At 44.2% G+C, this 25294-nt stretch overlaps 1 protein-coding gene and 1 pseudogene across 3 annotated transcripts; one reads left to right on the plus strand and one right to left on the minus strand.

Annotated features, from left to right (window-relative positions):
- Positions 1 to 6260: 6260 nt before the first annotated feature.
- Positions 6261 to 25079, plus strand: IDH3A (isocitrate dehydrogenase 3 (NAD(+)) alpha). 3 transcript variants are annotated; one of them, XM_008053768.1, is made up of 11 exons: positions 6261 to 6365; positions 11014 to 11076; positions 13328 to 13411; positions 15053 to 15167; positions 16149 to 16336; positions 16831 to 16964; positions 18748 to 18850; positions 18955 to 19019; positions 20766 to 20850; positions 21374 to 21526; positions 23504 to 24240. In XM_008053768.1, exons 1-11 carry the CDS (start codon positions 6339 to 6341, stop codon positions 23585 to 23587), a joined length of 1101 nt encoding a protein of 366 aa, XP_008051959.1. In that variant the 5' UTR covers positions 6261 to 6338; the 3' UTR covers positions 23588 to 24240. The 3 variants fall into 3 exon arrangements, with proteins under 3 accessions (XP_008051959.1, XP_021565999.1, XP_021566000.1); XM_021710324.1 differs by having other exon boundaries at positions 6301 to 6365; positions 16254 to 16336; positions 23504 to 25079; XM_021710325.1 differs by having other exon boundaries at positions 6318 to 6365; positions 13353 to 13411; positions 23504 to 25079.
- LOC103255826 lies at positions 16973 to 17909 on the minus strand (annotated as a pseudogene).
- Positions 25080 to 25294: the final 215 nt, after the last annotated feature.

A 25294-nucleotide genomic window follows, 5' to 3' on the forward strand; every position in this document is an offset into this window, starting at 1 on the left:
GGAGTGGTTAAGGGAACAAGCCATATGGAAGAGCATTCCAGACACTGGGAACAGCAAGAGCAAAGGCCCTGAAGTGGGAGGAAGCATGGCCTGATCAAAGAATATCAAGGAGCATGTGTACCTCAAGGGGGACTGTGGTAGGAAATGAAGTCAGACCCTTTGGGGCCTTTATGGGACACTGTCAGAGCACTGGCTTTTACTTAGAGAGAGACAGGATGCCACTGGCAGTTTTGAGCGGAGCAGAGTGTACCTGTCATATATTGTTTTTTTTTTTGAGTTGGAGTCTCACCCCGTCACCCAGACTGGAGTGCAGTGGCCGCTCCTGGCCACCGCAGCCTCAACCCGCTGGGTTCCGGCAATCCTTCCGCCTCAACCTTCTGAGTAGCCGGAATTGCAGGCACACACTACCACGACCAGCTAATTTTTGATTTATTGTAAAGATGAGGTCTTGCCAAGTTGCCCAGGCGGGTCATGAACCCGCGGGCTCAGGCAATTCACTCACCTCGGCCTCCCAAAGTGCTGTGATTACAGGCTGAGCCACTGAGCCTGGCCCTGTCATGTTTTAATGGCCTCCCTCTGGCAGGAGAGGGACTATTGGAGGATGAGGGTAGGAGGAGGAAAGCCACTTTGGAGGTTACTGCCTTGGTTCAGGGAAGTGAAGACTCTGACTTGGACCTGGGTGGCAGCGGTGGGAGTGGGCAGAATTGTCCAGTTCTGGATCTATCCTGAAAGTAGGACTGATCTCCAAGACTTTTGCTGGAGTAGCCAGGAGGTTAGGCTTGGACTTGACTGAAGACCATGAGAAGAAGCAGGGTCCCTTCTAGTCTTCATTCACATATAGAAGACGTTAGAGCAGGACACAGATAACATTTTATTTTGCTTCGTTATTATTATTATTATTGAACAACGTCTTCCTCTATTGCCAGGCTTGAGTGCAGTGGTGTGATCATAGCTCACTGTAGCCTCCAATTCCTGGACTTAAGGGATTCTCCCATCTCAGCCTCTGGAGTTACTGGCTACATTACCATGACTGACTCCATTAATTTTTTTTTTTTTTTTTGAGTCAGAGTCTCGCTCTGTCACCCAGGCTAGAGTGCAGTGGCATGCTCACGGCCGCCGCAGCCTTGTCCTGCTGGGCTCAGGTAACCCTTCTGTCTCAGCCTTCCTAGTAGCTGGAACTATAGGCATGTGCCACCACACCCAACTAATTTTTTTATTTAATATAGAGACCAGGTCTCACCATGTTGCTCAGGCTGGTCTCAAACCCCTGAGTCAGGAAACCCTCTTGCCTCCACCTCCCAAAGTGCTGTGATCATAGGCGTGAGCCACCATGCCTGGCCCAAAATGATCACTTTTGAGGGCTGCGTGATAGTTCATTCAATGCATTTGCCCTATGTTACATAACCATTTCCTCTGTTAATCATTTAGCCTACTTTGTTAAAAATTTTTAAATTACAGATAATCAGCCATGCTCAGTGGCTCAAGCTTGCAATCCCAGCACTTTGGGAGGCTGAGGTGAGAGGTTTGTCTGAGGCCAGGGATTTGAGACTAGCCTGAGCAACTTGGTGAGTCATCTCCATAAAAATCAAAAAATTAGCCAGGCATAGTAGTGTGTGCCTGTGATTCCAGCTACTTGGAAGGCTGAGGCAGAAAGATTGTCTGAACCCAGCAGGTTGAGGCTGCAGTGGCTGTGTTTGTGCCACTGCACTCCAGCCTGGGTGATAGAGTGATGCTCCAACTCAAAAATAAATAAATAGGCCGGGCTCGGTGGCTCAGCCTGTAATCCTGCGCTTTGAGAGGCCGAGGTGAGTGGATTGCCTGAGCCTGAGGGTTCGAGACCCACCTGGGCAACTTGGTGAGACCTCATCTCTACAATAAATCAAAAAATTAGCTGGGCGTGGTAGCGCGCACCTGTAATTCCAGCTACTAGGAAGGCTGAAGTGGAAGGATCGCCAGAGCCCAGCAGGTCGAGGCTGCAGTGGCCAGGAGCAGCCACTGCACTCCAGTCTGGGCAACAGAGTGAGACTCCAACTCAAAAAACAAACAAACAAACAAACATAAGTAAATAAATAAATTAGTTAATTATAGATAATTCTATAGTGAATATCTTTGTGTTGATGGCTTTTTGTTTCTGTATTTTTTCAAAAGATGAATTCTCAGGAATGGCTTGACTAGGTGAAAGAGTAATAATGTCTTTTGAGACACATTCCTAAATTGTGTTCCAAAAAATTTGTGCAATTTACAATGCTAGCCAAAATGTAGTGTATTAGTTTCATCATAAATTGGACTGCATAGAGCATTAGCATTTTATTAATATTTTCTAATAACAGGGATAAAATAGTATTCAATTTTTAAAAATTTGTATGCATTTCAGTACTATTATGGTTGAACATTTTTAAAAAGTTTCTTTGTGTTTCTTTAATTGTGAATTGGTTATTCAGGTCCTTTGACTGTTTTTTTTTGAGTTGAAGTCTCACTCTGTCATCCAGGCTGGAGTGCAGTGGCAGGATCACGGCCACCACAGCCTTGACCTGCTGGGTTCAGGTGATCCTTCCGTCTCAGCCTTCCAAGTAGCTGGAACCACAGGCATGTGCCACCACACCTGGCTAACTTTTTGATTTATTATAGAGTTGAGGTCTTGCCAAATTGCCCGGGCTGATTTCAAACCCCTGAGCTCAGGCAATCTTCTTCCCAAGGTGCTGGGATTACAGGTGTGAGCCACCACACTCAGCAACCATTTATCTAGTAATGTCCTAATATCTTCCTTACCAGCTTGTTGGATCTTTTCCTATAATGGAGGTCAGGACGAACCTTTTGCCAATCACACTTTTAGTAAAAGTAATGTTTAAACTGATCTGAACAGGGCACAGTGGCTCACGCCTATAATCTAGCACTTTGGGAGACTGAGGCAAGAAGATTGCCTGAGCCCAGGGGTTCAAGACAAGCCTGGGCAATTTGGCAAGACCTTGTCTCTGCAATAAATAAAAAATTAGTTGTAGTTCCAGTTACTTGGAATGCTGAGGCAGAAGGATCGCCTGAGCCCAGCAAGTCGAGGCTGTGGTGGCTGTGAGTAGTGTGCCGTTGCACTCCAGCCTGGACGACAGGGTGAGACTCCGACTCAAGAAAAAAGAAAAAAGAAAATTAACTGAGAAAACTATTAAAATGAATTTGTGTTCCAGTTGTTTAAAAAAGAAGCATTTTGTATATGAATAATTATATTCTATTTTGCTAGTTTATTCATTTAAAAATTGCTATCTTGATTTAAAAAACGTTTTTAGAGTGAAGTATACCTGGATTGGATAGTACTTGTAGTGACAGATAAGGGTAAATGTTCTAGATCCTTGACCTGAGCACAAACTTTTCCCACCATCTAATCCAAAAATACCTCACTGATGGTATCTTTGGGCACTACACAGTGCAAGGGATGAGGACAAAGGGCTTATCCAAAGGGGAGAGAACCACCTCATCTTGGAGAAACCATAGAACATGTGTGAGGAATAGTGACTGTGGCCTCTAGAGCCCGAGCTCAGGGTGAGGTCACTTCTGTCTCCCCCATATTCCTCCAGCTGCTGACATTTTACCTCTTCAAAGACTGATTCAAAAGCTGTCTTCATTGTGGAATTTTCCTGAATCCCCACCTCTCCCCTATCCCCACCTTCATCTGAGGCTCCTGAGTTTCTCCCTCACTAGACCTGGAGGGTAGGGCTGGGTCTTAGTTATTTCTTTGTCCTCATAGTGCCTTTGTGGCACTGGATGAGGAAGGCTTGGAAAGCCTTCCTGGAATTGGATGGCCCTCAGAGGAAGTTTTGCATTAAGATAACTCTCTCAGTACTTAGGCAGCTTCCTAGTGTGAACGCTTGCATCATCACTTACTAGTTGGGCCTCAGCTTCCTCACAGGATTGTTGTGAAGATTAAATGGAGATTGGATAAAGTTGTTTTATAATCACTGAACATCAAGTATTCTTTGTATACTGGTCTCTGTTCCAGAAACAAAGGTATGAGATCATCTCTGGGCTTCAGGAATATCTTCTTAATGGCACACAGCAGGAGAAAAAGAGATATGTTTACTAGCAGTGGGAGAAGCAAGTGCTAGGTGGCTCTGAGTAGGGTAGGGCGACGCATGGGCAGGTCTTGGGGCTTCCCAAAGGAGCCAACATCTGAGCTGTGTCTTGATAGATGGCTAGAATTTCAACAGGTGGACATGGGTCAAAAGGGCATTTAGGCTGAAGGCATGGCATGAGCATAGGTGCAAAGGGGTAAAAAATGGGAAGTATTTGGGAACTGGCCAGCAGTCCTAGTTGGTTGACCCTCCAGGTCTCTGAGGCTGGAGGGAGTGGTGGGAAATAAAGCTGGAAAAAGGCAGTGGTGTGAGAGGAGAATGTAAGGGAGAACCAGGAGGTTTTAGAGCCAGGGTGAGCCCTGGTCAGACCCGCACCTGACACCTGAAGGAGAGGAACGTGAGAGAGAGGACTGGGAGCAACAAGTCGGCAGGTGAGGAAGCTGTTGTAAGAGTCTGGGCATGCTGGGCATGGTAGCTCACGCCTGTATTTCCAGCACTTTGGGATGTGGAACCAAGAGGATTGCCTGAGCCCATGGGTTCAAGACCAGTCTGGGCAATATGATGAGACTTCGTCTCTACAATAAATCAAAAAATTAGCTGGGTGTGGTGGCGTGCACCTCTGGTTCCAGCTACTTGGAAGACTGAGGAGGAAGGATCACCTGAGCCCAGCAGGTGGAGGTTGCAGTGGCCATGAGCACAAGCCTGGGTGACAGTGAGACTCCAACTCAAAAAAAAAAAAGAGTCTGGGCACAAGATGGTCAGGCCTAGGCCAGGCGCAGTGGCTCATGCCTATAATCCCAGCACTTTGGTAGGCCGAGGTGAGAGGATTACCTGAGCCCACGGTTTTAAGACCAGCCTGGGCAACTTGGTGAGACCTCATCTCTACAACAAATCAAGAAAAATTAGCTGGGCATGGTGGCACATACCTGTAGTTCCAGCTACTTGGAAGGCTGAGGTGGAAGGATCGCCTGAGCCTAGCAGGTTGAGGCTGCGGTGGCCCATGAGCATGCCACTGCCCTTCAGCCTGGGCGACAGAGTGAGACATCAACTCAAAAAAAAAAAAAGATGGTTAGGCCTGAAGGAGGGCAGGGGTGACCGTGGGATAGAGGGACCATGGGAGAACACTACAGGGTGGGAATGCTAAGACATGATGAGGGGAAGGGTCCCAATGGGAATGAGCTGATTCCTAACAAAATCACAGACTTAGCCACAGTTTATTAGTTTATCTCATGAAAGCCTTTGGCATCCCTTCTCCACGACACACATCACCTCTCTGGGTGAGTGGGCAGATTCTCTCTGGATAGAACTACTCTTTGCTTTATCTCTCTTTATGTGTGTCCCGTCCAATTCTTTGTTCGCAGCACCGAAAACCTGGTCACCACCAACAGGTCTTCAATCAACCTGCAACGTAGTTAGGGGCCTGGCTATCAGCTGGAGCTCAGAACAGTTGGTGATTGATGGGGACAGGATGAGGGGCATGGTGATATGGTGATATGGGTGTTATTTCCACAGAGAATGCTTCTCTGGCCTTCAGGTCAGGTTTGAAAGAGGTTGCCTGATTTTGCCTCACTATAGCTCCTTGCTCTTTGCTTCTTGATCCTTAACAGTTTCAGTGACATATTTGTGTGATACTTGATTGATGCCTGTCTTTCCCATGGGACCGTAAGCCCACATGTAGAACAGTGCCTAGCATCTAGTTGGCACTCAGAAATGGTTGTAGAGCTATGAAGACAGATCAGTAGTTGCCTGGGACTGAGGACGGGAGGAGTGACTGTAAATGGGCATGGGGAGCATTGGTATATGCTCAAAAGCTGGATTGTGGTGATGGCTGTGCAACTGCTTACAATTACTAAAAATCACCGAACTGTACACTTACAATGGTTGAATTTTATGGCTTAAATTATAACTCAATAAAGCCGTTAAAAAATAAAAATCAGTATTTGTAGAATGAGAAAACTGTCTTCCTCCACAAGGTTGTGAACGCTACATTCTCGCAAATGCAGAATTGGCACTTAGTGGGCGCAGAGGAATCGAATTATCTAAGGAGTCAATGAATGAAAGAGGAAACTTCCGGGAGGTCCCAGCCAGCAGCTTCCGGTCGCGCCTCCGCGCTCCGCTCGGCGAGAGACGAGCCCCGTGATTGGCCCGCGGAGACGGCGGTTATCCGGGGGCGTGGCTTCAGGGGAGGCGGGGCCACGAGGGGGCGGGCTCTGAGCGCGGGTCGGGCGCTTGCGCACTGTTGCGGCCGCTGTCTCCGCGGTGAGAGGAGTGTACGCGATGGCCGGGCCCGCGTGGATCTCCAAGGTGAGCGCTGGCAGACACCCGTGTGGCAGCGCGGGGGCAGACCGGCGCGCAGGCCGCGTGCTGGGCAGGGACGGGCACGCAGGACTGATGAGGAGGCGGCGCGGCCCGCGGGGACACTCTGGGAGCCGGTCCTGGCAGTCCATGCGCCGCACAACGCGGCCGTCACGCAGGATGTGGGCCACCCCGCGCCGGGACAGGCGCGCCCGAGGCCGGGACGGCGCCAAGGTCAAGGCGGGGGGCACCGGCCCGGCTCCTGGCGAGACCCAGCTGCCCCAACCCGCATCCGCCCGGCCCGGAGCCCAGGCCTCGTGCCCAGCCCAGGAAGGTCACGGGAGCCGCCGCCCCGGCCCCGCCATCCAGGCCTCTTCCGCGACTGCGGCCGGGCTGCCGGGCTGATCGCGCGATAGGGCCCCCCCACAGCGCCGCCCGGGTTTCTCCTCCCGTGTCTATTTGGCAGCGGCCTGGGGTTGGAAGGTTTTCCCAGGTGAGGTTCTCCCTTTTCCTGACAGATTTCTTTCCCGTTGGAGTTCTCTTCCCAGTCTGTCCTCTGCTGCTCTTGTAACTGTTTCCCCTTCAGATGACATAGGGCATCTTACACCTTGGAATTACTGTCTGAGCCCTCGGAGAGGGAGACTGGTAGAGTCTGCCTTTTGCCTTTTATTGCTGGGAATCCTGCGACCTAGAGAGCGTTAGCTCTTCCTGGACAGCCGGAGCTGGAAAGGGTTTCAGAACATCTGTGCGATTCCTTGGTTTCTCAGTGGAGCTAACCAGTGCCTAAGACGAACGTGCTCAAGGTCACGCAGGAGGTCGATGTCACAGCTGGCAGAGGGACCCAAGTGTCTTGGTTCCCATTTATCAGTTCCATTCTGCCTGCTCCGTGGCTAAGGTCACATAGCAAGTAGGGTACAGGGGGAAATAGGCCTCAGGTCTCCTGTTGCTGTTTAATGGATGGTCCCCTTGAAGTCTACAATAAGCAATTTAATTTTCTCTTATAAAGTTTGTTACTACTTTTCTCCTTTGTTTCCACTTTAAGGGGAGGTCCAGGGATGCAGTTTGTTATGTAGCGAAATGGTCTCTGTATTGGAATTTAGGATCTCGGGTTTAAATCCTGGCAGTGCCACTGGTAGGCTCTGGGACCCTAAGCGAATGACTTCACATCGATTAAGCCTTAATGTGCTCATCTGTGAAATATCCACACTTGCGTCAGAGTTGTTCCAGGATTAAATAAATATAAATAATGTCTATGAAAGCACCTAGTGTGTAAAGAAGGAACACAAAAAACCTGAAGTACCCTTAACTGTCCATATATTTATCTTGGTGTTCATCCAGAAGATGGTGGTTCTTGGGCATCAGTAACTGGGTTTTTGGCTCAGTAGCAAGATTCTACTTTGTCGCCCGCTTCAGACCCAGATTTGTTTGCAGTGGTAACATATGTGCTCTTTTAATGTGATCTGCAAGGAAAAAAACCCCATAGTAGGTGTTCAGAAAGTGTTGGATTGTGGGGCCAGAAGACAAGTTTCTTCTATGACATGGACTCACTGTCAGAGTCATTTGACTTCTGATCAGTTTCTCACTTTAAGGATTGGAGCAGAAGGTGCCTTAGAGGCTGATCCCCGGATGGTGGGGGTGCTGAGCCGGATGTCAGTTTCAATCAGAGCACTTCATCTATTGGGTTTCCTTTTAAGATTTTATCTGAAAACAAAAAGGATTTACAGCTTAAAAAGCTTTCTAAAAACTTTTCTGGCTCTAAAATACTGTAATTATAACATGCCAGTTCCCCATTAGCAAGCATGTATTGAGTCCTGCCACACCAACATTACATTTATATGTTGTTAAGTTGGAGTCTGAAGGTAAAAAAGGAAACGAGCTATGGATTAAGATGGTTCAGGACCTGAAGTCAGAATTTCTGGGTGTTGGTCCTGGTTCTGTGAACCTAACTTCAATTTCCTCATCTGTAAAAGGCCACTAATACCTATCCAGGTTTTTTTTTTTTTTTTTTTGAGTTGCGGTCTCACTGGGTCGCCCAGACTAGAGTGCAGTGGCATGCTCCCAGCCACCGCAGCCTTGACCTGCTGGGCCCCGGCGAGCCTTCCACTTCAGCCTTCCAAGTAGCTGGAACTACAGGCGCACGCTACCACGCCCGGCTAATTTTTTATTTTTATTGTAGAGATGAGGTTGTCCGGGCGGGTCTTGAACCCGCGGGCTCAGGCAATCCACTCACCTTGGCCTCCCAAAGCACTGGGATTACAGGCTGAGCCACCGAGCCCAGCCTCTCTCTGGGTTTTATAGAAGTAAAATGATGTGGTATATGTATAAGTGTATTATAAAGTAGAAGACAGTGTGTGCTTTAGAAAACCTTATTTTACTTGAAGTTCTGGGTCATTTTAATGACTTATGTGTAGTACTGCTTTATTCTAAGATCATGGAGGAGAGATGACAAACATGGCAAAGACTGTTGTTAAAGAAAATTATTGCAAACAGTAAGGCTATTTGCTAGTGTGGAAACTCTTCAGATAAAGGTGTGATTGAGGCTGGACTCAGTTTTTTCAAAAAATATTTACTGTGTACCTACTATGAACTAGGCACTGGTGTTACAACAGTGAACAAAACATAAAAATCCTTGCGCTTCTGAGTTTTCTCTCAATATCTGCATGTTGAATGGGTTTACATTTTAAATCACTTGTTTTGGTCAGTTCTTTTGTCACAAGGACACAGACCTGTTTTGTGTTAATGTCTTTTCCATCTTTTTGGGATGGCTGAGAAGAAGGACTCAGGTCAATTTTATAATCTGCTTATTACAGAATGGTCTTTAAAGATCTCCCCCCTCCCCCCAACAAGTAGCCCACTTGCTGGTGGATAAATCATGTCCTTGGATTAAGATTTTGGCCAATTGTTTTGGCTTAGCATACTCTTTTGGGTCTGGCTCTATTTTTATTTTCAGTCCAGAGACATGACTGTAGGCACCGGAAGATTAGAGAATACAGTTCATTCATACCTTCCTTGACTGTTGGTGGGTAGGTGCCAATGTTTCAGCAAAGGTTCAGGCCCCAAAGAGGAAGGACAGGATATAACATGTATCTTTGTTCATGTATCTAGCAAGAGAAAATGTTACCTTTAAAGGTTTTTAATGTATTATAATGCCTTTGGTCTATGTACCCAATTTCTTTGTATCAGTTCTCAAGTACTAAGTTATTAAAGTTCAAGATAACCTTAAAAATTTATGTTTCTGGTATATCATAGTGTTAACTGGAAAAAAAGTACCAGTGGTAATATCTTGGGGTGGTAGGATTATTGGGTAACTTTATTTTTATATCTTTCTTTAGTCTCAGCATATGAACAATAATGACCATGTTACCTATGTTATCAGAATAAATAAATAATGTATTTAAAATCTTTATCCCTGGTTGGGTGCAGGGGTTCATGCCTGTAATCCCAGCACTTTGGGAGGCAGAGGTGAGAGGGTTGCCTCAACCCATGGGTTCAAGACCAGTCTAGGCAACTTGGCAAGACCTCATCTCTACAATAAGAAATAAAATAAAATAAAATCTTTATTCTGTATGGCATGGGCATCAAATGGTATTAAGTAAATTTTCTTAGATTTTATTATAAAGTGAAATATCTTAATATTTATAGGAGAAGAATAGACATAAGGAATAATTGAAGGAGCACTGGACTAGGAGCCAGAAGACCTGGATTCTGGTTTCCATTGTGTCACTTACTCACTGTGTGACCCTACTCTTTGGGCCTAATGTCTCCACTTATAATAAGTGAGTTGTTAGGCATGGTGTTATGGGCCTGTCTTCCCAGCTACTCTGTAGGTTGGGATGGGAGGGTCACTTGAGCCCAGAAGCTCTAGATTAGCCTGGGCAATTCAGTGGCATCCCATCTCAGAAAAACTCCAAAACAACAACAAAATAAGAAAGTCATGCTCTGGATTTCATAAGGCCCCCCCCCCCCGGTTCTAAATTTAATGATTATTTTCTTAGAGTATGTGTTACCCTTAAATTGACTTGGTGGTCAAGAATGTTGACCCAGAACCTTCCAGATCATCTGAGGAAAATCTGATGTTTGAGCTAAAAAAAAGTATAGTTTCATTCTGCTTTCAACATCTTTCATTTGACAACTTATAATATATATATATTTTTTGAGTTGGAGTCTCACTCCATCGCCCAGGCTGGAGTGCAGTGGCACGCTTCCAGCCACTGCAGCCTTGACCTGCTGGACTCCGGTGATCCTTCGTACCATGCCCGGCTAATTTTTTATTTTTATTTTATTGTAGAGATGAGGTCTCGCCAAGTTGCCTGGATGGGTCTCAAACCTGCAGGCTCAGGCAATCCACTCACCTCGGCCTCCCAAAGTGCTGAGATTACAGGCTGAGCCACCGAGCCTGGCTGACAACTTATAAATTTGGCTTTGAAACTATGTTCTTCTTAAATTCTCAGATCAAAAGTAAAAAACCGAATATTTAGGTTTTCAAACCTGAGATAATTTGTCATATGAGCGAATACATGGAATCTGTTTCTGGTAAGTTCCTGAAAATGTCTGTGCTAATTTGCAGCATTATCAACCACCAGAAGGCTTCATCTCCACTGTTTACTGTATGTGTTTTAATTCTGTGCATGACATTTCTCTGTTGATATTAATATAGGTCTCTCGGCTGCTGGGGGCATTTCACAAGCCAAAACAGGTGACCAGAGGTTTTGCTGGTGGTGTGAGTATAATTATGTCTTTTATTTTTCCTTTTAGAAGTTTCTCAAGAAAGATACTCTAATAAATTTATTAGATAGTATTTTGTTGCCATTTATTTAAACTTAGGGAAAATTGGCCATATTTATAATGTATATTGAAATTATTGGCTAACGTGCAAATCTATTGGGTGTCTTGCACATTTGAAACCATTATATTGCAGCTGGCTATGTAAGCTCTTCACATTAATATCTTGAATGAGCCTTTTAAAAATAGATAGATATTACCCCTGAGTGTGTTATTTTATTTCTCAGTATCATTTTGGTAAGACAGTTTTTTTCAAAACTAGTACAAGCTGAGAGAACATTGTTGAGAAGCTTCAAAGCCTGCTTTGCCTTTTTATTTTTGTGAGCTTCCCTAAAAACAGTAGATTGCCGATTAGAAATTCCTGAAACATCCAGAAACCCTGTGGGCTTACACTTCCCCTGAACAGTCCTTGTGAATGATCACATTAGCAGATCATCTATTGCTAATTGAATCTGCTGCTTTTAGAATTCCCAGCATTAGAGTTCTATGCTTTAAAACTGATACCACATTTTTGGAACATTCTAAGACTGTGGGTCAGTGATTTTCCTATTTGTTTTCTTTTACCCCCCTTCTGTGGAATCTGATTTGGATTTCATAATTCCTATGCTCCCATATAACATCTTAGGCCATGAAGGGTTTATAAGACTATGGTCTTATACATTTATGCATTTTTTTTCCCCATTTATTTTCTGTACTGTGGAAGAAAAGTAGATTTTCTGGTGGCTTGATGACATTTATTATTACATATTGGGAGAACAGGAAGATGGGTCCCAAGTTTCTTTTGGCTCTGCTTATGCAAAAAAATGCATAGTGAAGCTTGCACTTCAAGATCAAGGATAGCTAAGCTAACATTTCAAACGCATTCTGAAAGCTAATGAGATGATCTTTGCTTTTTGCTATTATTTAATTTTCAGGCTATTCATTTCAAAATATATTAGCCTGATGGAGGGGATTATTTTTGAAAAAAAGAGGAAATATTAATTTTTAAAAAGATTTCTTCAAGCTGGGCATGGTGGTACATGCCTATAGTCCTAATTACTTGGGAGACTGAGGCAGGAGGATTTGTTTGAGGCTAGGAGTTTGAGGCTGTAGTGCACTATGATCACACTTATGAATTGCCATTGCATTCCTGCCTGGGCAATATAGCAAGAACCCTGTCTCAGTCATATAGAAAAATTCAGAAATAGTCTACCTGTCTGGGAAGATATCATTGGAAGGCAAAGGACCAAAGAAACTTGAATTTGTGATTTTTAAAATAATACAGCTCAAGCAACTGGAACTGGAAAAAAGCAAGGAGCCATCCTCTGAACAAACTCCTCAGTGGGGAGAAGTCCCTAAATAATGAAGTGTGTGGTTCCCAGCTAGAGAGAGAGGGTCTACAGATTATCTTAATTCATTTAAATCCTCTGATTTCTTCTCCTTTATATTTCTGCGTTTGAAATGCTGGCTTCATTTTGCCTGAAGCCTTTGGAAAAATCATTGATGTTACATTATAAGTCACTTACTGTCATTCTAAGGGAAGCTCAGATGCTGCAGGTATGATCACATATGCTGTTCTTGCTGTTTACAAATCAACTTTGCTGAGCTTGTTTAGATTACTCTTATCTTTAAGCAGTCAGTTTTTTAGAGGAACTAAGAAAAATGGAGGTCTTCTCTTGATGTGAAGTCTGATTTTTTTCCAAGTACCAGAACAGAGCTCAGTGATATTCTGGAAGTATCCAAAAGTGTTTTGTAAGACAGAAGAAGTTGCATGAGAAACTTTCCAGGATCACAGTGGAAAGGCAAGCGCTTGCCTTCACAAGAAACCCTTTATTTTTAGTAAGAGAACATTACGAACATTTTTATGTCTTTGGTTTTAAAGATATGAGTTGATTGATCTCTTTGTAAATTGTCCGAGAAGAAATCTCAGTTGGGAAGTTTACTTGGTAGTTTAGTTTATTTTGGTTTTTGCCTAAAGAGCATGATTTGAGTTCTTTTTAAAACTTCTGAACTCAGGTAAAGTGTCTAATTGTGAAGTCTCTTGTCTGTTAATTCTGCCTCCCCTTTGGTGATTCTGGAGGAGGTATGTCTGTTTTCTTAAAAGCACTTGAGGCACCCTATAAAATGGATTTCTTTCTGTCAAAAATATTTATTTTTAAACCTTCAAAAATAAATTCTTACTGTCTTCTTTGATGATCTTTTATATTCAGGTTCAGACAGTAACTTTAATTCCAGGAGATGGTATTGGCCCAGAAATTTCAGCTGCAGTTATGAAGATTTTTGATGCTGCTAAAGTAAGTGGGCTTAAAAAATACATTAATAATCATTTATTGAGCAATTTTTCTTAGCCTTGGATTCTGTGAGCCCTTAGGATGAATTGTACACATTTCTATAAGAGTTGGTAAGGTCTGCTGTTAATCTCCACGGATTGTCACTTTAACAGTGTGTGTCTGCTGCCATTGTTTAAACTCCTATATTGACATCAGTCATATGTAAGGTAATCAAAGTAGTACTACCCGTATTGATGGATCTTTGAGCCCTGCCTGGATTTAAGGTCTTCTAAGCCCTGCCAAATCACCTACCTTTTTGCGAAAAAGGAAGAAGAAAAGAAAATAGAACAAATGTATCAAAAATCTGTATAGGGGTTTTGGAAATAATTTTTTAAAACAAATTTTGATTATGTCTCATCAAGAATGGAGTGTAGGCCAGGCTCCGTGACTCAGCCTGTAATCCCAGTACTTTGGAGGCCCAGGCGAGTGGATTGCCTGAGCTTGTGGGTTCGAGACCAGTCCGGTCAACTTGGCAAGCCCTCATCTCTACAATAAATAAAAAATTAGCTAGGCATGGTGGCGCGTACCTGTAGTTCCGGCTACTTGGAAGCCTGAGGCAGAAGGATTGCTGGATCCCAGCAGGTCGATGCTGGGATGGCTGTGAGTGTGCCACTGCACTCCAGCCTGGGCAATGGAGTGAGACTCCAACTCAAAAATAATAATAATAGTAATGGAATGTAGGCCTGGTGCAGTGGCTCACATTTGTAATCCCAGCACTTTGGGAGGCAAAAGTGAGAGGATTGCCTGAGCCCAGGGTTTTGAAACCAGCCTGGGCAATTTGGTGAGATCTTGTCTCTATAATAAATCAAAAAATTAGCTGGGCATGGTGGCACATGCCTGTAGTTCCAGCTACTTGGAAGGCTGAGGCGGAAGGATCACTGGAGCCCAGCAGGTTGAGGCTGTGGTGGCTGGGAGCGGCCACTGCACTCCAGTCTGGGTGACAGAATGAGACTCCGACTCAAAAAAAAATAAAATAAAATAAAGTGTATATTTCAATTCAGTAGTTTTTAGTGCATTCACAGAGTTATGCAACTATCACCACAATCTCATTTTAGAACATTTCGTCATCCAGAAAGAAACCCTATACCCAGTAGCAGTCACTCCCCATTCCCCCCTTTCCCATCCCACCCCCCACCCTTAGGCAACCCATCACTCATCTACTTCCTGTCTCTGTAGGTTTGCCTATCCTGGGCATTTCAGGTGAATATCATCTTATAATGCATGGTCTTTTATGATTGACTTCTTACAGTTGGTGTAATGTTTTCAAGTTTCATCCACGTGTCAGTGCTATGTAATGTTTCTATGCACCATGTTTCTCTGCTTCTTATGATATTCTAAGTATAGCCACCCTAAGAGTCCCTGTGAAAAAAATAAATGGGCAGGTGGTGGCTCGGAGCGATGACTACTGGGCAAGAGTAACATGGAGACTCCCTCAGGGCATGCCAGAGAGTGCCAACTCTTGCGTGCCAGGAACTTTCTGGATCTTTAGTACATATGTTTTTATGAGTCACATGCAAAGTGGAGGAAGTTTGCCTATCACTGTGAGTGAATGTCAGTCTCACGGAAGTCTTTCCAGCTCACTGTGCTCTCTGGTGTGGCATCTAGGCACCTATTCAGTGGGAGGAGCGGAATGTCACTGCCATTCAAGGACCGGGAGGAAAGTGGATGATCCCTTCAGAAGCCAAAGAGTCCATGGATAAGAACAAGATGGGTTTGAAAGGTAGCACCTGGGGTGTGGGGGAGGGGGCAGTTATGGCAGGTTTCTGCAACTGTTGGTGTGTTTCTGAAGTTTATGCTTTTAAGCTAAATAGGGACTGACCATCAGTGAAGGTAAAGCTCACCTATGAAGGTAGTTACTATGAAAAAACTGCTCATCGTAAGATGCTTTGTTTTTCATTTGAGATCTTCCCCTGCCCTAAAAACATTAAAGTATTACTGGCCAATACCAAATGACAGTATCTATTTATCTTTAACTGGATTTATATTTTACTTAATTTTTACATTTTTATTATTATTTTAGTTAATACATGTTTAAGGCTATAATTCAAAATATTAATATATAACATTGAAATTCAAAGAAGCATTAAACCACAGGCAGATCTACATTGAATCTTATTTTATTTTTTATTTTTTTGAATCGGGATCTCACTCTTGTCCAGGCTGGAGTGAAGTGGTGTGATCACCACTCACTGTAGCCTTAACCTGGGCTCAAGTAATCCTTCAACCTCAACCTGAGTAGCTGGGACTACAGGAGCACGCAAACCAAGCCTGGCTAATATTTAAAATTTTTTTAATAGAGACAAGGTCTTGCTGTATTGCCTAAGATGTTCTTGAAATCTTGGGCTCAAGCAATCCTCTTTCTTTGGCCTCCCAAAGTGCTGGGATTACAGGCATGCGCCACCACACCCAGTCCTCCCCTTCATTTTTAAATGACAGTAACAGAGTTGCTACCTTTTGGGGTGACAGTGAGGATTAGATAATGTCAAACATGTAATACAATGCTTGTTCCTCAGGAAATTCTCAAGATGAAAAATGCAGTTAATTCTCCAGAAAGCTTCCGTGAGGAAATTTTCCTCCTTCATTTGAATCTGAGGGAGAAGTTTGAGACAGAACACGTTCTACAGGGTAGCCCAGGTGGGTTAGTGGGTCACATGTGAGACCAGGGTATGTTCTGTTGTCATCTGGGTCTTCTTTATTACAGGCCCTTTAAAGACCCCAATAGCAGCTGGCCACCCATCTATGAATCTACTGCTGCGTAAAACATTTGACCTTTATGCAAATGTCCGGCCATGTGTCTCCATTGAAGGCTATAAAACCCCTTACACCGATGTGAATATTGTCACCATTCGAGAGAACACAGAGGGAGAATACAGTGGAATTGAACACGTGGTATGTTCTCTGCAGACATTTTTTCATTCCTAATTGGGCTGTTCTCTGTGCACTTGGGACAGTTGTCCAAATTCCCACTGGAATTTGTCTTCCAAAGACAGACCAGTTTTACCTCTGTGAGGAGTTGAGGGTGTTTGTGTTGGTGCTGGGTCTCTAACTGACAGTTACAGATACCAGGAGGAGTAGGGCATGCTAGTTCCGGCCATAGGCTTGGGAGTATGCTCTCTGAATGTGAATCCCCCACTTCACAGGTGCACTCTTGGGCAGGTGACCATCGCTGCACTGCAGTTTTTCTCATCTGTGTAGTGGGCTTATAATACTTCACTGGGCTGGGGTTAACATTAGTCCTGTTGATATACTGTGCAATGACGCTAGCCATGATAGCTGGCACGATGCAAGCGTGCCACAAATGATAGTGTCTGCACACCATCAGCTGTCCCCTACCGAGATGTTGTCATGCCCTTTCCAGCAAGGCAGGACTTGCTCTCTTGTAGATTGTCGATGGCGTGGTGCAGAGTATCAAGCTCATCACCGAGGAGGCGAGCAAGCGCATTGCTGAGTTTGCCTTTGAGTATGCCCGGAACAACCACCGGAGCAACGTCACAGCCGTGCACAAGGCCAATATCATGTGAGTCCCTGTAGGCTGGCACCTGTCTTGCTTTGTTGTGGGGGCAACAGTGACAGGGCATCCTTTTTTTTTCCTGCCTCAGGTTTATTGTACAAATAGCACAGGAGGACACCAGCCCCATGCAGACAGCAGCCTGGGGGTCAACCCAGTTCTTCTGTCCTCACGTTGGCAGACAGGGGCCTCTACTCTGGAGCTTTTGCGGGGGTCTGGGCACCTTTGGGAGCCTGAGCAGGAGTTGGTACTGAGGCTGGAGCTGTAGGTGAAGCTGCAGCCAGGGCCTTAGTTTGAACCTTGGCCTTTGGCTGGCAGAGCCTGCGACCCTTGGCAATACAGGCATGAATATGCTTCCCAAGCTTGGGCTGGGCAGTGTATGCAAGTCAAGTAAGCTTGCGGCTAGGACCCTTTGGGATCTTGGGCTTAACCTCCATGGGCTTTACGAGGGTCTTGATAGCCTCAGCACGTGCACTCATGGCAGTTGCGTTGTTGGCTTGCATCTTCTTCAGGCCCTTCTTGTTGTGCTTCTTGGCCAAGTTCTTCAGGAACTTGGGATCCACCCCCTTAAGAGACTCGTGTCTTTGTGATCGGGGTTTCTTTTTTTTTTTTGAGTTGGAGTCTCACTCTGTCGCCCAGACTGGAGTGCAGTGGCCGCTCCCGGCCGCCGCAGCCTCGACCCGCTGGGCTCCGGCAATCCTTCCGCCTCAGCCTTCCAAGTAGCTGGAACTACAGGCACGCACTACCCCGCCCGGCTAGTTTTTGATTTTATTGTAGAGATGAAGTCTCGCCTGCCCAGGCAGGTCTCGAACCTCAGTCCACTCACCTCAGCCTCCCAAAGGCGCGGGATTACAGGCTGAGCCACCGTGCCTGGCGATCGGGGGGTTTCTTGAGGCCATTTCTGTGCCATTTTCGGGACTGGTTATATGTGGTATGGTTCTTGGACTTGGCCATGTCTGCACCGTAACCCGTGACTCCTGAAGTGCCTGGGACTGGAAGAGAAAAGGGGGCATCCTTTTCTTCTCTTCAGCTTGCCCATTGATCCCCAATGTCTCTGAAAAAGAACTTTGTGACAGTCAGAGGGTCCTGCATTTCTCTTCTGCCTCCTTTTCACTCTGCTTCACTGGGTGAGTGACAGGAGCAAGTGAGGAGGGGACCGGGCTTCAGGTCCTAGAAGCTTAAGGAGAAACTGAAGGTTGTCAGCAAAGGAAGCTGGTCCCCAGATACTGTTGGCCAGTCAGCACAGGCCACTTAGTTTATGTTTCAGAAGTGGAGGAGTAGAAGTGTTTCTGACGTGGCCACGTGCTTAGGGGCTTAAAATAGTCTGTGCTCATAGTGCTAATACTACCCAGTGTATTACTCCAGCAGTTTAAACTCTCATCCAGACTATTAAGGGCCATCTGTGAATGCATATAAAGAAACAGTTTGCCTAACCTAAGAAAAGTGCTAAACATGTAAAATAGTAAAACCATTTAAATGACTACGTTAACTTTTCAGAGTAGTTTTAATAATATTAGTGGATGTGTCTTAGTTCTTGTTGGATAACACTATAAAAATTTAGTCTTTTCTATTATGATAAAATTATTTTATATTTTTACCCTTTTGTACTTCAGAAGGATCCCAAAACGTTTTCAACTTGCATTTTATTAGCTGCCTAAGAAATAATTTTATTGTAATTGAAATCAGACATCTTGGCTTCTGGAACTTAAATTTCTTGAACTTACTTCTTTGATTTGATTCTTTTCTTTCTGCAAGACTTTTTTTTCAGCAGTTTTTATTTGATTCAATATAGGCGGATGTCAGATGGGCTTTTTCTACAAAAATGCAGAGAAGTAGCAGAAAACTGTAAAGATATTAAATTTAATGAGATGTACCTTGATACAGTGTGTTTGAATGTAAGTACATATTCACACTTGTTTGCTCATTTTTATGGTGAATTATGTGTGTGTATGTGTGGTGTGCAGTTTTGATTGCTAATTGCACAAATTATTTCTTGTAGATGGTACAAGATCCTTCCCAGTTTGATGTTCTTGTTATGCCAAATTTGTATGGAGACATCCTTAGGTGAGTCTGACTGCACCCTTTTTATTTTAGTCCGTGGTTTATTTATAAACATCCTAAACTAAGGCTTAACATTTTTGATGAAGTATTATAAAATATAGCATTTGTTGTAAGATACAACTTGAATTCTAATAAGTCTGTGATTACCTGCTGGGTGGGCTGGTCCTTCATTTATTTGCCAAGTCACTGCTAGGCTGTTTTTTTCCTAATCATTAGATCACTCTTCCCATTTTTCAGATGTTTTATTAATTGATTGATTGAAGTGTTTCATTATGTATAGCTAGATAGGTGAGTGGTCATCTTTGCAATTTTTTGGTAACTTTGGATATAATTTCAGACTTATAGAAAAGTTGTAAGAATGGTCCAGAGCATTCCCTTGTACTCAGCACCCAGATTCCCCAGATGTTAACATTTTACCATGTTTACTTGTTACAACCCTTCCCACTTTCCCTTCTTCCTTCCTCCCTTCCTCTTCCTCCTCTTCCGCCACACGTGCGCTTGCATGCATGCATGCACACACACACACACACACACAGAAATAAGATGTTTTTGGCCAGATGGTGATTTACTAAGCCTATTCTTTCTTCTACATGTATGAATTGGCATTGGCCATAAGGATAAGCCTGTCCTTCTCGTTCCTTTATTTGCTTATCTATCTATGTCAATATGGACACGGTTTTCTGTTTTATTCAGTGGTATGTACATCACTTTCTCTTTTTTTAGATTGAAAAATATAGTTTATTTTAAAAGTAAATTAGAGAGAGAGGAGATTCACCTCTCTAAGATAGGGAAGGAGACCAAAGCCAGGAAACATGGCCACAGCCATAGTTCAAAGAGCACATGGCCACACCAGAATCTAGTAAGGCAATGGACATGTCCATCACTTTCATCATTTATATTGTTGCTCAAGTTGTCCTGGCTTGGCCAGTGGGGGCCCTTCACTGTGTCTCCTGTGTCCTTTTGGCATGGCCCTTCATTCTTCGAGCCTTGCCTTGTTTTCTGGCTAATTAGATGCTCCAGGCTCATCTGTATTTTTTTAACCTTAGCCTTAGAATCAGCCATTTTTCCAGGAATCCCTGTTCTTTTTAGTGGAAAATGGTAATTAAAAGTAAAATCTGCAGCCTGTAATCCCGCGCCTTTGGGAGGCTGAGGTGAGTGGATTGCCTGAGGCCGCGGGTTTGAGACCCGCCTGGGCAGCGAGACCTCATCTCTACAATAAACCAAAAAATCAGCCGGGCGTGGTAGCGCATGCCTATAATTCCAGCTACTCGGAAGGCTGAGGCGGAAGGATCGCCGGAGCCCAGCAGGTCGAGGCTGCGGTGGCTGGGAGCGGCCACTGCACTCCAGTCTGGGCAACAGAGTGAGACTCCAACTCAAAAAAAAAAAAAAAGTAAAATCTGGACTGGGGAGCTGTGACTTATGCCTGTAATCCCAGCACTTTGAGAGGCCAAGGCAAGAGGATTGCCTGAGCCCAGGGGTTTGAGACCAGCCTGGGCAACATGGCTAGACCTCATCTCTACAATAAATAAAAAATTAGCTGGGTGCGGCGGCGTGCGCCTGTGGTTCCAGCTACTTGGAAGGCTGAGGTGGAAGGATCGCCTGAGCCCAGCAGGTTGAGGCTGCAGTGGCTGTGAGCATGCTACTGCACTCCAGCCTAGGCAACAGAGCAAGACTCTGACTCAAGATAAAAAAGGAAAATCTGGGTGTTTAATTTTCAGAATATCCTCTGAAATGCTTTTCTGCCCGTAGTGACCTGTGTGCAGGATTGATTGGAGGTCTTGGTGTGACACCAAGTGGCAATATTGGAGCCAACGGGGTTGCCATCTTTGAGTCGGTAAGGACCCTGACACCCACAGCAGAATTCAGGTGGGGACAGTGTGAGAACTCAGGAGGGTTTGTCTGTATAAATACAGGTTCTAACTCTTGAATTTTTCAAATCATCAAAAGAAAAGGATGCTTTTTCTATAAGCTTCGTTTGTTTCTTCATTTCCTTCCAGATATTTATTATGCGTTCTTCTTCACTTAAAATATTTTATAAAAATTGACTGGAAAAGATTGTTGGCCCATTTTTTGTTTTCTTTTTAGAGACAGGGACTCACTCTGTTTCCCAGGTTGCAGTGCAGTGGTGCGATCATAGCTCACTGCAGCCAGCAACTGGGCTCAGGTGGTCCTCCCACCTCAGCTTCCTGTGTAGCTGGAACTATAGGCATGCACCACCACCCCCATTCAGATGAATTGCACACAGTAGTTCTCAATAAATAGTTTCTCTTGGTGAGGAAAGATGACTGAGACTCCAGCTTCCCCAGGAGAGGGCTGTTCTGTCTCCCTCCTGATGTTGCTGCTTTCCCAATGTGTAGGTTCACGGGACCGCCCCGGACATTGCAGGCAAGGACATGGCCAACCCTACAGCCCTCCTGCTCAGTGCCGTGATGATGCTGCGCCACATGGGACTTTTTGACCACGCGGCAAGAATCGAAGCTGCATGCTTTGCTACAATTAAGGATGGAAAGGTAACAGTCATCCTGCCTTAACTTGAGCCTGATGAAGTGCATTGCTTCCATATGTCTTACCTGTGTGAAGGGGGCAGATAATAGTTCTCGTGAGAGCCAAAGGATTTGATGTTGAACAAGCATTCTTCATTGGTCTGATTGAACTTCAGGGAATGTGTGCACATGTGCGCATTTTCTCAGGTGGAAATTCAAGGATTTAATCCAAAGAAGGTTAGGAAGCACTGATGTAGAGTATCTATAGTGGAAGGAGCAGTGATTTGGGAGCCAGGGTCAAGTGCAGGCCTGGTTATTTTGTTGTTAGCTGTGTGACCTTGGCCAAGTTCGTTAATTTTTATAGACAGCTTTTCCTTCTCTCAACAAATGTCTATTGAGCATCTATTATAAGGTGTGAAGCATATAATAAAATGATGGATCTTAAGGAGTTTGCAGTCTGGCAGCAGACGTAATTGTGATGCTGTAGTTTATACATTATACTATGTACATCTATAATACAAAAGCAATGCAGAAGTTTTATTAAAGTAATAATAATGACTAATATCAATCAAATACTTACATGATTTTGAGTTTCTTATATATTATCTCAGCAAATCTTTTCTACTACTCTGTGATGTAAATACTTTAATTAGTCATCTGTTTTGTAGATGAGCAGGCTGAGGTACAGAGAGATTAGGTAATTTGTCCAAGGCAATTTGTCACAGCTTCTAAAGGGCAAAGTTGGTGTTCACTCCCAGTCTGGCACTTACCCACAAGCTTCACTGCCTCCAAAAGTAGTTGTGGCCCATGGAAGGAATGTGGTGGATCATTCTGGAAGTAAAGGAGAGCAGAGGAGGTAATAGCTTCACAAGTCTGGGCCTTGAAGACTGATCCTTCATTTGAGATCCCTTTTTAAAATTGTAGTAAAATATACATAACATAAAATTAATCATTTTAGCCATTTATAGGTCTATAGCTCAGTAATGTTAAGTATTTTTTCATTGTCACATAACCATCACCACCAGTCATCTGCAGAGCTTTTTTGTTTTCCCAAACTGAAACTCTGTGCCCAGGAAGCAATGGCTGTCCCTCCCCCTCCTCCCAGCTCTGAGTGCCCCTTTTCTGCTCTCTGTCTCTGAGTTGACTCCTCCGGGTACCTCATGTAAGTGGAATCATATGGTATTTGTCCTTGGTGTGTGGCTTACTTCACATAGCATAATATCTTCAAAGTTGGTCCTTTCTTTAAAAAGTCTGTCATTTGAAATTACTTATGGCCACAATACAAGAAATGCAGACTTGTTTTCAACAGCCTGATTGATAGTCACATAGGAGAGCATATGATTGTGTATTTTATTCTGAAGCTGAATGTGGGAGGTTATACTCCAGAGAGTTGCCTGATTACATGAGGGTCATTTTAATTGTGTAGGGTAGGAAGATAAAGAGAAGTCAGTATGCTGAGATCTGTTCACAGTGGAGAGAGGACAAGTTGGGAGGACAGATTGGTTGTAGGGGAAACTTTCCTTTCCAAGGAGGGAGGCTTAGAAGTTGGTGATGCAAGTTTTTCCTTGGTATTCGTTTCCTACCAAAAAGAGATCAGAGCATGGTCTTGAGTATTTTAACCTTTAAAAATTCCCCAAGGTCTTTATGAAACCTCTTGTTTAGATTTGCTTTCATTTAAATGCCCGTAGCCAACCAATATTTCTTGGGGTCTTCTGTATGAACAAAGGGGAAATGTTGGGAAAGCTCCCTGTTGCTCTTGCAACAAAAGTGCCTTACTCTTTGTGAAGTGCTTCTGTGCACATGTTCTAGCTGGATTTCCCTGTTCTCCTGGGGTGGGGTGGGTTGGGGTGGAGGGGTGCCTCACTTTGAAATGAGGAACTGAAGGAAAGTTGGAGCAGCTGAGGAACTTGCTCAGCTGGCCTCCTAAGAGGACTTAAATAAACAAACCCTCGGTTTAGTTTGGTGTGCAGATACATTTTTATTTTTGCATTTTCCTTTTCTCAGAGCTTAACAAAAGATTTGGGAGGCAATGCCAAATGTTCAGACTTCACAGACGAAATCTGTCGCCGAGTAAAAGATTTAGATTAAAGCTTCCAGGAATGGCACACACATCAGTCACTCCGATGGACACCATGTGAACCTCTATGTAGAATACCTTCTGTTATGTGCGCATTGGTTTGCTTGTTTCTTGACAGAGTACATTTCTAAATCTGGCCTTTTCTTAACAAAATCTGTGCAAAGGATGCGGGTGATGTCCCTGGGCCTGCTTTCAAAGGACTTTTTCCAAGTGCTGTTTTATTTATTAAATGTCGTCTGTAAACATGTTTTTGTAAGCTCTGAACGGACTGTTGCCATTCTTAACCATTTTACACTTTAGTTAAAATAGTTTTTCCTCAACTGTAAATATCATGATACAGAAGTCATAAGAGAAGACATCTAACTTTTTAAAGAAAAACGTTCTTTTCCTTAGTTTATGAAAAACATAATGGAAATAAAACAAGATATTGACATAACAGCACAAGATGACATTCTTATAAACGGGCACAGGAGAAATTTCATTGGAAAGTTCATATCAGAAACAGTGAATATGGCATATTTCTTAGTGATACGGACAATAGAGACAGATTTGTCCTTTATATGAATTCCTGAGTATGAATAAAAATTTCAGATCCAAGAAATATATAATGAAAGATGTAATTTTTTATTAATGAGATAAAGATAATATATTAGGTACAAAGACACGAATGTATTGTATGTTCAATTATTTTGTTACCTTAAGACTTACTCCTCGCAAGAGCTTTTAATGAAGCAGAAGGTGGTACTTCCTCTTCATTGGACACTGATTAAGCATCGTGAGTTGTCACAGCCCCTGAGTCCCTGTATTGACACTCTGAGTTGGGCCGGGGAACTGACCGTGTTGTGAACTGATTCTTGCTTGTCGCTGTCTGGAAATGGACCGTACTCCAGTAGGTGCTGCTGGGGGTGGCACTGCCGAAAGGCCCGATCCTGTGTCCTTTGGCAGTGGTCGACAAGCTTGGGCTGCTGGCTAGTAACTTCATATTTTAGCGACTGCCCCTTCACCTCCCCCTAGGCCCCATCAGTGCCCTTGGCCTCAACAGTACCAGTACGAGACGACATTGCGAAGACTAGAGCTGACTCAGCCCATGCTGATTCAAAAGCTGGGGCTGGGGCTGAGCTTTTGACTTTCAGGCACCTTCCTTCTTCCCTCCCTGCCCCTCCTCTCCCCTCCCCTCCCTTGCAACGTGGTTTTTCTTCTTCAGACACGAAGTTACTGTCTTCATGAACAGTTACCCTTTGGCCCCATACTAAAGGCAACTCATGGCCTTCCGTGGCCCTCATGAAACATTGCAAACCTGTGGCTTTGCATCATGTACCCAGGTCACAAGGGGATTTCTTAACAACAGCATCCCTGTCTCCGGGTCATTTCTCAGACTTGTAACCAGACTTATACTCTTATATGTATTTTACTTTGTGTAAGCTGCCGCTTCCCAGTTCTATTGGATTGTGCTCATGAGCTTTGGCTCTTGGGTTCAAAGTAATAAAGAATTCCAAAACTGCTTGAGATGTGTGCGTTCTCTGCCCACTGACTATGCAGACGCCTTGGTCGTTTGGACTCAGTCACTGCTAAGAGTGGCCGCTTCTGGCATTCAAAAGGGAAGGGCTGGCCTGGTGGCAACGGGCTAACACAAGAGCTGGTTGCTCTTAGAACGTTCCACTTGACCCCTTGTGCACCTTTGCTTATTCCAGAGCACTGATGCTCGCTCATGCCCTACA

Source organism: Carlito syrichta, unplaced genomic scaffold (assembly GCF_000164805.1).
Source record: "Carlito syrichta isolate Samal-C Ts95f unplaced genomic scaffold, Tarsius_syrichta-2.0.1 Scaffold288440, whole genome shotgun sequence".
NCBI classification, from domain to species: domain Eukaryota; kingdom Metazoa; phylum Chordata; class Mammalia; order Primates; family Tarsiidae; genus Carlito; species Carlito syrichta.

What these genes read in the sequence shown, in the direction of transcription:
- IDH3A (XM_008053768.1), top strand. Translation starts at nt 6,339, where the DNA reads ATGGCCGGGCCCGCGTGGATCTCCAAG. An exon ending in GGCCCGCGTGGATCTCCAAG is followed by an intron (nt 6,366 to 11,013) that starts GTGAGCGCTGGC and finishes ATATTAATATAG; the next exon opens with GTCTCTCGGCTGCTGGGGGC. An exon ending in GTGCACAAGGCCAATATCAT is followed by an intron (nt 16,965 to 18,747) that starts GTGAGTCCCTGT and finishes GATTCAATATAG; the next exon opens with GCGGATGTCAGATGGGCTTT.